This window comes from Columba livia, chromosome 4 (assembly GCF_036013475.1).
Source record: "Columba livia isolate bColLiv1 breed racing homer chromosome 4, bColLiv1.pat.W.v2, whole genome shotgun sequence".
NCBI lineage: Eukaryota > Metazoa > Chordata > Aves > Columbiformes > Columbidae > Columba > Columba livia.
In genome coordinates, this window is record NC_088605.1 from 73912505 (window position 1) to 73925777 (window position 13273).

A 13273-nucleotide genomic window follows, 5' to 3' on the forward strand; every position below is an offset into this window, starting at 1 on the left:
TCTGAGATAAATTTCTAAGGAGCCCACGACCAACCAGTGTTTCTTAAACCTGCTGATTGCACCAATTAATTCAGCAGCAGATCAATTTAAATCAGCTTAATTTTTTTTTTTTACATAGCACTTCTGGGTAACCAGTGATATAGAAGATGTACCGCCCAGTATTCCTCCTTTTGATTAATTTGTTCTGCTTTTAATGTTAATCCCACACACATACAATCCGTGGTTTATGTCCCCTGTGTTCATACTTCAAATCTGTATGTACATTGATCCTGGAGACCTCATTAAGAATTGAGTTTCCTGCTTCATCGTGCTGGTTTTTATTTTGTTGTTATTTGCTGGAAAACTGTTCATATCTCATTGAACGTGTTGTATGATAGCAGATGCTCTAGTACCAAAGAGGGCCTGCACGACTATAAAAAGGGAGATTTTTGGAAGAATTAAAAGGAACTGGAGATGCAGGGGTGATGCTTCTACAAGAATAAATGTCAACATGTTCTCTCTAACCTGAAGGGGAATGAAAATCTAATGCTGGATCTCTTCTGCCCCCACCTAATGAAAGGTGAAGCATTGATCCATCTGCCTGCGAGATCTTCCAGTTTTGTGACTTATAAGAGTCGCTAAAGAAAGGTGGCAGAGCTCTAGCTTTAGAAGCAATTGCTTTCAAACTACAAATGGACTATAGTACTGCGTGCATATGAAAATACCCTTCAGTTTATTTCCATCCGAATGTGAGTACACAGGCTTTCCATTGGAAGGGTGTTTCAGATCTATACATGCAAAGCTGGAAAGTATAAGATTCTTAAGCTATTTCATGCTATTCCAGGCAAAATACGAATTGGGTTAACCATTTGTAACATAGTGGTCTTTCACTGGGAGTTCTGGGATCTGACTATAATAAATTCAATCTCGGTGTTAATGCTCAATTTTGAGTACATTCCCTTCCTGGCGCTGCTTTTACCTGCTGATTTTAAGCTTTTGCAGCTACTTCAGTTGCTTGGCAAGGGTGGGCCTAAGGGATTTTTAGCTTTCCTTTTATTTTAGCAAGTCATGGGTTTTGCAGGGCGCTTCACTTTTTATTTCTCTCTCCTCTGCTGGTTTTCTCTCTACTTTTCTGACTTGTGACAAATTCATGGACATCCAGCTCCTTGGAGAAAGCTTTCAAACCTTCTTGGTTTCTCTGTAGTGACCTCAATGTATTTACCTGTTTGCTCACATCCACATAGAAAAACAACAAAACCCTCAGCACCAGAAAATACAACAACAAAAAAACCCACAGCTAAGAAAATAAGGAAAAAAAAATCTGTCTGCTTTGTGCTTTAGCGAAAGGGCAATAGCTAAATCCATTTAAAATCTTTCAGTCTCGTTCAACTTGTGCAGTTGGAGCAAATGGGGGCGGGCGATAATTGGTAGAGCTGTACAGTTATGTAACTAAAAGCTCTTCTGCTGGGAGTTGGGAGAGCAGATTGCTTGGCCGTCAATCTGCGACACGTGTTGTTAATCTTCCCACAGTGTCCGTGCAGAGGAGTACAGTCAAGCAGGGTGTATTGCTTGGGTAGATTAATGTGTTCAAATAAAAATGCTATAAAAGTTTTCCGTTGAGGTACAGCATTTTTAAAGAGAAATAGAGGTGGTGTTCTACCACTCGAGGATTTAAATAGTATTTATTTTGCATAATTAATGGCAGATATTATTCTTGAATAGATATTATAACTGTTGATGGCTTTTGACATGAAGGTTGTCACCTGAAACTTAGGGGGGGAATCAACTAGGAGAAAGAGATTATAAAATGTAACATGGTGGTAAGAATACTACATGCTATTTTACAGGGAAAATACCCTGTTGCTATCCTATAGATAGCCAGTACGCGTGAATTGTGTCACCAATTTCACATATATATTCATGAAAGCAGTGACTGGGACATCAGTGTTTTTTCTCTGTACCCAAACTGGGGAAGGTTGGTTTGGGTGGGGATTTTTTTGGTTTTGTTTTAATTTTTTTTAGATAGAATGACAATATTATGTTGATCCTATTGCTAGTGTATACATTCAGGGGAAAGTGGTGGAAGTAGAAATATAATTTGACACTGGGCTGAGATGGAAGATAATAACGTATGAACGCTGTTTGCACTGCGAGGTTGTTGGTTTGGCATTACAGCTGTTGTTCTGTATAGTCCTGTGTGGAGACAGATGTGCCTGGTGTCTCTCCTTTAGTTAGTTGGTAGCCTTCTGCATACAATTATGGGTGCACATCATAGAAAAACTGCTTCTGCTGAGTGGCACCAGCTCTCACTGGTCATTTAACTAGAGGATGGTGCACAACATTGTCATAACATGTCACAACATGGAAGAGAATGAGATGATCTTGGCATGGTGAATCTGAATATTGCCTTTTTTTGTTTTCTTTTTCTAGTTTGTGGAGACATCCATGGGCAGTTCTTTGACTTGATGAAACTGTTTGAAGTGGGAGGTTCTCCTGCCAACACGCGGTATCTCTTCCTGGGGGACTACGTGGACAGAGGGTACTTCAGCATTGAAGTAAGTGTCTTATTTCTGGTTTGGGCTGCAAAACTGCTTGCAGCCTGTTTGATATATTTAGCATCGTAATTTAGCCAGTTCGGGAATACTGAGGTTGTTTTCAGATGCCACTTGTGAGCGAAACAAGTCCACTTTAATGTCGCTATTGGGCTTTTCATAAAGGTTGCTTGGTATCCAGTCTAATCTCACTATATCTGTGCTGGGAAGATGACAGAATGGACCTTGGTCCTAACTAACGGCCATCCAAATATAGCACAGATGCTGTGCAGCTTGTGCGAACTAAATCAGATAAATAGACATGAGCTATTCAAGAAGGCACATAATAGAAGAACTAAATAAAAACCTCATAGTTTAGTTTGACATTTAGGTTTATTTGATCTGAGCCTTCTGGATGTGAAATTTAATGAAAATGGAAAGACTAGATAGGGGGTGAATGGGACAAAGAAGCCAGCAGATAACATGCAATGCTGGAGAGAACGGATGAGTTCTGTTTAGATAGGGCATGCAGAAGTGTACAATTTGTGGCATTTATCAAATGAAACCTAATCTGGATTTGTTCATCCAGGTCATAGCTGATACAGTCACTGAGTGGTCAATCAGAAACCTTTCCAGCAGCTTTTGAGCTCCAGCTTGAGTCCTTCCTCTGAGAAATTCAGAATTCAAATGCCTCTGAGTCAGGGGAGAATAATCAGTTAGAAGCAATATAGATGCTATAGATCCATGGCTGTGTGTCTGTGACTAGATAAAGTGGCAGCATGTGACAATACATATACTGCTGTTTCATTTTACATATCACATCTTAGAACGCTGTTGTCAAATAGGTAATCCCAAGCAGATGAGTTATTTGTGTGTTTATAAAATGGATCAGTGCATTATCTTACCAGTGTTATAGTATGAAGAGAAGCTTCTTAAAAATTAGATTCAAACTACTTTTTCTTTATTAGCTCATTTTAAGACTTAATTTAAAATGCTAACAGAATCTTTTAGCATGTTTTACAAATAGAAATACGGTGTTCCAAGTGCAAATGCTCTGAAAACATAAGAATTGCAAGGTTCTTTTGCCCACCTGCCCAAAATCGATTTAGTCAGCACTTTGATCATGATTTTTTGGAGCCACGTGTGCGTGTTTCCTCCCTTCTCTGATGCATGGAGAGCTGTAAGCCAAGTGGATCACCATGCTGGATTGCTTGGGGAAGGTCAGGACTCTGAGCTTTAAACTGTTGCACAGCTTAGTATTAAACTACCATTTCTCAGTTGTGATAAACCTAGTTCATAATGTTCTGTAGACTTCAACTGGGCCGAGTCGTATCTGGAAGAGGAGAACTTTGTCTTTATTTCTATGTATGTTTTTAATATAAGAAATAGAACCAGTGGATTTGCTTTGCCTTTCAAGTGCTTGTCTGACAGTTTGCCAGAATCTACTCCAGGGCTATTACCGATTAAAGACAATAGCAAGCCCTGTAACACAAAGCAAAATAGCTTATGGGTGGGGAATAAGCCCCTTAAAATTCCTCATTTAGCAACCTGCACATACACGTTTAGCAAATTGTATTCTGAATTTAGTGTTTTCCCTTCTGGACCAGTGCTTATTCACTGGAAGCAGTACCGGCACCAAGGTAATGTTGGAGCTGTTGCTTCTATTATTCCTTTTTGTATGTAATGTTCTCAACTCGCTACTTTTTTGGTCACATAACTGATTTTCCCCACCTGTCACGTCAATGAAAGAATGCCTTTGAAAGGAAGGGCGGTTTTCTGTTTCGTAAGAGTGTTTGGATGTAGAGCTATGCGTTCAGGCATGAACTCAGCCCAATAAGTAGTGACAAGGAAAGGAAAGTGATGGGGAATTCAACTTGGCACGTTGGGGAGGGATGATGCTTTCGGTGGAAAAGGGCACGTTCCGCAGGCACCAGCTCCTGCCTGTGTTTTGTGTTGGAGAAGTCATGGTGGTAAACAGTCCTAACCTGATCTCAGTGCTTATCTCTACCGCATCAATCACGCGGTGATCTTTATTCCACCCATCTGTTGGCTCCCCTTTCTGTTACACAGACACCAGACTGCTGCAGTTCTGAGGTTTTTCCAAAAGATTTAAGTAGCTGGTCCAAGGTGCTAATCATGAGTAATATAAGCTTAAAAATAAATAACCCCTGTGATACCCAGTGTAAAAGTGACACCATTGAGCCCAGACCTAACTGAGTTCTGGTCGTGGGTGAGATAATCCTTGTCTGTGGGCTGCAAAGCATTTGGGATTCTTCTGGATGAAAGGTACTATATAATATAAGCTATTATCATTAAGAACAGAGGAAGAAATTGCATAAGGTAGGTGGAAGGCATTTGATAATGCGGAGGGAAAAGGAGAAAAGTATTTGGATAAGGCACTCAGCAGAAATTACAGTCCTTGCCCCAAGGAGCTGTTGATCTAGGTGCTCAATCCTTCACCTGTGCTTCATTTTTACCAGAGGTAGCTCCGCTGTTTGAAGGGGGGGGTGTTTTGTGTCTTTAAAATCAGTTCTAAGCGTGGTGTCACAAGAGGAATTACAACAGTAAATCAAAAAATGTCAGAACTGTAGACAGGATGAGATGGGATTTCTTGGCACAGACCGAAGCTTTATCCCATAGCCGTGCTGTCTTTGCCATTTGACCTTTTGGCAGAGCCTGAGCATTTCTTCACTTAGAATAACAAAATTCTGCATGTTGCAATATCTGATACCACACACTTGTTTCCGTGTCTCGGGAGCTGATAACGTTTCTCTGTTGTGCTTGTGCACTGTTCCAGGGTTTTGACTCCGGAGGAAAAACCCATCCGTTCTCGCTTTCAAACAAGTTTTATGGCCACGGAGAAAAGAACCCCAAATGATCAAAACAGAGGCCTATTTTTAAATGCAGAGAATAGTCAGAGCATAAGCGGTTCTGCAGGAATGGGCTGTAAGGAAGAATGACTAATCTCTACCTGAATCTGAAAACTCAGACATAAATGCCAAGCCATGTGTACATCTAGGCGGCTTTTCACCAGCATTGGAAAAATTACAATGAGTAAATAGCGACTATAATGCATTAATAATATTATGTAAATGAACTGTTGGAATTATTTTCCTGCTCAATCCCACATAAAACTTACAGGCTTAAATGTCAATTGAATATCATCTGGTACATCCTGATGATTTTTGACACAGCAGAGAGTTAAAATATGGAGAATTAAACCAACGCTCAAAATGAACAAAAGTGGAGTTGTGTTTTAAGGTTCAAAACATTCATACATATTCATTTCCTCAATGTAAAGACCAGAATTCCAGAAGGAGAAACTGTTTCTGTGGTATTTCTAGCAAGTACAAAGTGAGTTGTTTGGGCTGAGTCTGGAATTTGACCATCAGACCTTGTCTCGATTAGAAAAGCATCTGGTGTTTGAGATGCTCCTGAACTCAGTGAACTGTTAGAAATGATTAACTGGTCTCTCCCAAGAAAAGAATTACATATCAATAAATTTGTGTTAGTAAACTGTGAAGTAAATGCTGCTGAAGCCTTCCATACACTTTCTTAGACTTCATTGGAAGAACAAACACCTTTCAGTTTCTTTCCTTGCTCTACTGTGTTAATGTTCCCCAATAAACAGCTTGATTTAAAAGAGCTTTGGCTGGTCAGGAATAGCAAATTTCTCTCAGAGCAAAGAACATCTTAATACCTTAATTATTCTAAATTTCCTTGCAGTTTTCTTCTGTATAATGGTAGCAAATACGTTGCTCTCTTGCAAGAATGCACATCTTGTAAGATGTCATTTTTTGCTGACCAGTGCTCCTCAGAGCTCTGAATATTCAGTAATTTGGCAAATTCAGGTTATTTTTGTGCATATTGAATTCCCAGATTGGAACATGTGTTTTCATTGCCTTGTCCTGTGGCAGCTCTTCCAGAGCGAGTCCCCAACACTCCAAAAAGCCCCTTTTGGCACAAGGGCCAATGAGGAGAATCTGGAGCCAGCACTGGGGTATTTGTTCAGGAAGCACAAGCTGTAAGAGTTAGAAGAACATTTAAGAAAAATAATTTTCTAGTCAATTTTTGGTTGAAAAAGAGGTCTGTGCTTTTTGGATATTTTGAGGTCCTTCCAAAATGGAAGTAGTGTGGTCTATACACTAGAAAAAGACTATAAGGCAAGTAGCAACATTTTGCAGGTGATTGCTTTTAATTGGGAGACTAGCTAGAAGAGAATCTTGGAATAGTTGAAGTCTAGAGATGCTAAAGTTCCATGCAGGTGTCAAAACAAGATCCCAAAGCAGCCTGGGAATATTCAACGGGTGTTTAAAAAGAAAGAAAGAAACACAAATCGAATTATCAGAATGAGATTCCTGACCACAAGGAGTGGATTCACTGTTACTCCATGAGAAGTCTTATTGCCACAGCAATAGCCTTTTTAGTTATTAAATATGCAGCCTGTATGTACACGAGCACTTGTTCTGGAAACGCAAAACCAGGTAAAACAAGAACACGTTGGCAAAGAAGTTGTGGCAGGGACTATAAGTTGTCACTGAAGATGTGATTGATGCAACCTTGTTGTTCCATAGCAAACCATTAAGATATCGTCCTTTATGCCTGAAAGCTGGGGGGAAAAACAGAGTAAAATCCTGTTTGCAATGAAGACACTACAGTTTTTTCTTTCTTTTCAGTAGAGTTCAGAGTTTTCTTTCCCTGTGCTCAAGGTAGTTCAGAAATGGCGAGAACTTGTGTGTACTTCGGTTATAGATGTAATGCATCTTTATTGTGAAATAGTCATACCGGTAGTGCGAATGCAGTTATGTTTGTAAAAAGGTAGATGGTTTCCATTGGGGTAGTTATTCCATTTCAGAAAGCTGTACCTGGACTAGGTAGGCACTGTGATGGTGCAATTATTTCGGTGCAGTTAAATTAATGTGATTTTTATATTTAGGTGAGGTGTGTGTGAGCTGCAGAGCGGAGGAACTTGAGATGTGTGCAAGACGTCCGGGGCTTTTTGTTTTCAGCAGGAGCTGGAATGTCGGACTGTGCAAAGGCTCAAATTCCGTCTGCGACTACGCAGTTAAATCCCGTTTTGAAAATATGTGCCTTTGGCTTATGCGGTGCTTAATTGCACAGACCTTTTATTCCTGGTGGTGAGGCTGCCAGGTTCTCATCAGGAAAACAGCTTGAATAGAGGAGCTGGGAGGTGGGCAGATTACCTCTTGGTTATACACTTATCTGCTATTCCAACAGCTGAAAGACACTAAACAAGTAAGCAGGGGTGCAGTTTGAGGGCTGGCGTGTAAGAAATGTAACCTGTTGGTGTTTTTATTTTGATGGTATGAAATGAGACAAGCCAAAAATACCTTAGAGATGTCCAGATTGCAAGGTCACTTCTGTACATTGTACATAGTAAAGCAGAGCTCATGTGCTTTATGTTCTTGATGGAAAAGGTTGTAGGGGAAAAAAAGGAAAAGGCATTTAAAAATTTTGCTATTGGGAAGCAGTGTTATCTAATAGTTGAAAACTGTCAGCTCAGATTTGCAACAAGGGCAAATGATCATCAATCTTTGACTTCAATAAGAATCACAATATACAAAGCGCAGTTAAAGAAAAATAAAACCAGAATGTTTGCTTGTGATATGACATAAGTTTTTTGTATTTAAATGACTGTGTAAGTTGAAAAGCCACGAAAAAATATTGTCTGCGTAAGAATTACCCGCCCTTGCAACAGTGTAATGGCAAAGTAAAGTTGTTTAGCTCTCAGATTCTAGATTAGGGTCATATAACGACACCCTTATATTTGTCATTCGGTTTGCATGGAAGAAGAAATCTGCTAAATAGTTCTTGTTTATTGTTATGATATTACAGCACTGGAATTCTGGACAGAAAATGGATACAATTAAAGGAATTCTCTAAACAGAATAAGCCTTTGATATGGTACAACTGAAAACAACACAAAATGTGAATGCTGGGCTTACGTTTCTTGAATGGCATCAGGAACCGCGGAACGTTCTGGTCTGCACGGATTCTCTGTTACCTGCTCCATTTGGTTCCCGTGAGCGCTTTGAAGCAAGCGCTGAAAAGAGAAACAAACAAATCTATGAAAAGCAAATGTAAAGAGATCTACCCATAAGCACATACCAAATGCCAGAAAGATACAGCTTCAGCTTTATTTCCTTTGCTTTCCAAATCTGGATGATATTTTAAGTACCTAGTGCTCAATGCAGTCTTGCCAATGAAAATGAAAAACTCAGTTATAAGGGGAATGTAAACCACACCTTATTTATTTATTTATTTATTTATTTAACAAAGCACTTTATCCAAGCGCTAATCATTGTGCTTTTCTAAATTACAAGGTGCTTTGGCAGGATTAGAAGCTCTGGGCTAACTTAGACACAATTTTAAAAGCTGGAACGTTCAATGCGCGGATGGAGGTGTCGCTTTAAACTTCTTGTCTCGCAACATTTACATCAAATTTTACCAGTGAGTTCAGAAAAGTGGAATGTTCTCTGCTCTTTTTACCTTGTTCTGGGCCTTCTTGAGTAGAAGAACAGAAATTATGGAGCGCAGGCAGAGCATCCAGATGTTTACATGCAACAAATTCAAGACAAGTAGTAATAGTATAAAACTCCTGCTGCTCTATAATTATCTATGAATAGTGTGAGGCTTAGCACAAACATAAAAATGTCGCATCCTTTTTCCTGTTGTTTTGTTTTCTGTGTAGCAAAAAAAGCAGAAATCAATAATATGTTCAGACACTATTAACAAAATTCTTCTGTTTCTTCTCTTTATCATGAATTGTGGAGGGGAATTCATAGTGTACAAATTTAGATGCGTTACATTGACAAAATAGCGGATTTTGTTCTAAGCAGAAACCGTGGTTAGGAGTATATTCTGAATTTCCAAGCTATTTACTATTAAGGTAAAGAAACTTTGTCAACAGAACAAAGAGAAGTATTAGGCGGTCGTTACAAATGAAAGCGGGGGATTTTTGACACCTTTTATTTCTCGTACGACATTTGTGCAGTTTGTGAATATTTAAGAAAGGAAAGGTTGGAGGAGATGTTTTTCAGACAGTTTTCTAGATGGTTTTGAGAGGCCTCAGCAGATTTTACCCTCTTCAAGCCTTCTTTTTTTATCTTTATAAGCATATTTAGGAGAAATGGCGCCTCACATAGAAATCGAGAAAAGGCTTTATAGAAGCTTTTGTGGTAATTGCATTTAATGCAAGATTTTTCTGGATTTTTTTGCTTGGTTGTTTGTACAGAACAATGTTAAATGAGAAATTAAAAATGTTTATGTGAAAACTGTGGGATTTGGGAAGATTCGGTATTTCCGAAAGTGTGGGTTACATTGTTCTAAGGCAACTTTTTTGTAGGCCGCAAAATGCAGATCTTCTGTGGCAATGTTTGCATGTAATGTATGAAGAGACAAGTTTACCTGGTGAATACACAGTACTTTTTCTTCTGTTTTTCTTGGTTTTTGATGCTGAAGTGGAACATAGTGGTTGAATGACATAATTAATCACGGATCCTGTTTTCCTCTCTTGTTTCTGATTCACAGTGTGTGCTGTACTTGTGGGCCTTGAAAATCCTTTACCCCAAAACACTGTTTTTACTTCGTGGGAATCATGAATGTAGACATTTAACAGAGTATTTCACATTTAAGCAAGAATGTAAGTCTACCTTATAACCTTTCTCCTCTGGCCTGTTGTTTTTTTTGGGGTTTTGGGGGCTTTTTCCCCCCTTCCTTTAAGTATAGCATTTTCACATTTACCTATATGCTTAAACTTCTTGACGTGCTCTTTTTATAACAATTCCTTTATGTGTTACAAGAAAGGATACAGTGACATATAAAAGCTCATTAGATATAGACCTTCAGCTGTACAATGAAGCTTTATTTTCTGTCGTTGAAATTATTGCCCTAAGTCTGTGTTCCCTTTTTGGCATAGGGGATAAAAGAAATGTTAATTGGCTCAAAGGCTTCATGGTTTACTGAGTTTAATATGCGTGTTGGTAAACGAACATTTCAGCTTCATTGTACCACCTCGTCCATTTCATAACAGCATTTCTGTAGATAATTAATTATAAAGGACTGGGCTAAATTGTGATTACTTCATAGAGAGCTTTGAGCGATAATGTGGTAGATTGTAAGCATTCAGCAGAGTTAAAGGCTTGCTGTATAGATTTCATGGTAGACTATAATGGTAGATTAAATTCTTTATTTACTGTTTTTTAGAAAAATATAGCAAACTTTGCAGGACTTTTATTAGCTTCACCTCAGAATGTGAAGAATTTTTCCGGTGGTGGCTAACAATAATACTAAATAATATTTTAGCAAGTTTTAGCACGGTCTTCAATGCAAGAGAGAGCAGTGAGAGCAAGACTGAGATATAAAGTAGCATTCTGATTTCTTTTTGCCTCGTAAATGTCGACGGCGCATTCTGATACCCTCTTAATCTTTAAAAGGTAAAATCAAATATTCAGAACGAGTATACGATGCCTGCATGGATGCCTTTGACTGCCTTCCCTTGGCTGCTCTGATGAACCAACAGTTCCTGTGTGTACACGGTGGTTTGTCTCCAGAGATCAACACCTTAGATGACATCAGAAAAGTAAGTCTGAGTAGTGCTAATAAGCCTAATAAGCAGCCTAACAGTTAATCACCACCAGCTACAACTTGAATCCTTTTTCACTGTCTTTCTTTCGTGTAAGATGCTTGCGTGTCATTTTGACATTCCTGTTGATATTATCACCTTTTAAAGGTCTTTTTAAACAGAACATAAAAGGAATCGCTCTAATTACTTGTGTTTTATTGAGGTGAGCGTCAAGTAAAACACAGAATATGTCGTCTTTGTGTTCCTGAAAAAAAAAAAGTGTTAGGTAAATAAGTATTTAGGACTGAATGAGCACATAACATTAATTTCTTGTAAGTAATATACACCAGCACAGTGTAAGAACACCATCTGATGGGTCCTTGCGCCTTATGAGGCTTTCTGCCCTTTAGCAGAAAAGAGAGAAAAATAGCTCTAGAAAAACCTCACAATACTTAAAAAACATGCAATAAAAAAGTATGGTATGATTGCAGTGAATATAGTCAAAACAACAACTTCATTCTCAATAGGTCCTACCACATTTTTAATAGTTCTGCGCGTGGGTGCCCGTCAAATTGTCTAAGCAAGGCTTAGTAAGGTGGTGCCTATGAGGTAGTTTTGTGTTCTGAGAAGCTGCTTATAGACTCCGTGAAAGTGCAGAGAAGGATGTCAAACAGTTTCTCCATGTAATCCAGTGTCGTTGCTTGTTTTCCAGGGTTAACTTTTCCAGGTGTCTTTACTGAATGTAAAATTGTGTTTCTGAGATAAAGCCTCACTATCTCATTAAGCAAAAATATTGTCTGCGTAAGAATTACCTGCCTTTGCAACAGTGTAATGGCAAAGTAAAGTTGTTTAGCTCTCAGATTCTAGATTAGGGTCATTAACACCTTCACTTTCCTTTTTTTGCCCCCACTAGCAGGTTTATTCATCTTTGGCAATCAACAGCAATTCATTTTGTACATTTATGAACTGGTGTTTAATTTAAATGAATTATCGTTACAAAAGCATTAATTGGTAGAGGGCTGAAATAAGTTAGAAGTGTATGTAGTCTATGAATATTTCATGACAAGGATGCAAAGGTACAATTGTAGAGCTCTCTTATTAAAACTTTGAAAATATATAAACCCACTGCTTATTCTCTAATTTTACTTTTTTTCTCTAATTTACTTATGTTTCTAGATCTTTATTTCATGTTACTGGTCAGAATAGAGAGTGTGTTGGACCATGAGCCTGATTCACACACCCATGTTAACAAGGGCTGGGTTTACATTAAAGTGTTCTTGCCAAGGAATACTGATTTATAATGTTTCCCTGTTTTGCTATACTGTGTCTTATTTGCAGTATGATTCTATATAATTGGGATATTTTAATACCAATAGTGAAGGCAGAAAGAGGAGATTTTAGCTGCCTAATTAGGGTTATGAGAGCAACAAGAGTGTCATGGCAAGATGCTGTAAGGCAGAGATGTTGCCTTGGTGCTTAAAGTGTGTCATGATGGTCAAGAAACCACAAAATGCAGAAATAACGTTTTGTATCTTGTCCACGGAAATGCTTGCAGAAAAAAAAAAGAGAAAAATAAAAAATATTGCACGCAAAAATTCACGTAGAATGGGAATCCAGTGTATCTGTTCCTTCTCCTCTTCATCAGTGTTAGCAGGGAGTGTTTTCCTGTTGCTTTGCTACTGAGAACAACCCAAAGCTGAAAAATAGGTTGCTTTGGGTCTTTGAAAGCCCGTGGAAGGAAGAAATGGCAACTTTGCTCCAGTGTTCTGGTGACACGTAATTGAAAGAAGTTAGTATTTCTTTGTCTCCTATTTTTCTTAGTTAGATCGATTCAAGGAACCACCTGCGTACGGCCCCATGTGTGACATCCTGTGGTCGGACCCGCTGGAGGACTTTGGGAACGAGAAGACTCAGGAACACTTTACTCACAACACAGTCAGGGGGTGCTCATACTTCTACAGGTGAATATTGTTACTTCCAGTGGGTTTCTGGATGTGAACGTGGTGGGTTTTTGCAGTATAGATGTTTGCTTGAAGTTCATGGCGCTACTTAGATAATTGGACCCTCTTTTTCTGCAGGCTTGCCTTGTTTTCACGTAAATTAGTGTTTGGTTTATTTGTATCTTGCTTTCACCCACGACTGGAAAACCCTAAAATGACTTAATTATATTTACCAAACC

General features: G+C 38.7%; 1 protein-coding gene across 6 annotated transcripts in view; it reads left to right on the plus strand.

Annotated features, from left to right (window-relative positions):
• The window catches only part of PPP3CA (protein phosphatase 3 catalytic subunit alpha), a 164529-nt gene that overhangs the window by 113610 nt on the left and 37646 nt on the right, over positions 1-13273 (plus strand). For all 6 annotated transcript variants that reach the window (XM_065062853.1, XM_065062850.1, XM_065062851.1 and 3 more), the window contains exons 3-6: positions 2410-2534; positions 10062-10173; positions 10967-11112; positions 12916-13055. In XM_065062853.1, the coding sequence (XP_064918925.1) occupies positions 2410-2534; positions 10062-10173; positions 10967-11112; positions 12916-13055 (523 nt within the window). The remainder of the gene's footprint in view (positions 1-2409; positions 2535-10061; positions 10174-10966; positions 11113-12915; positions 13056-13273) is intronic.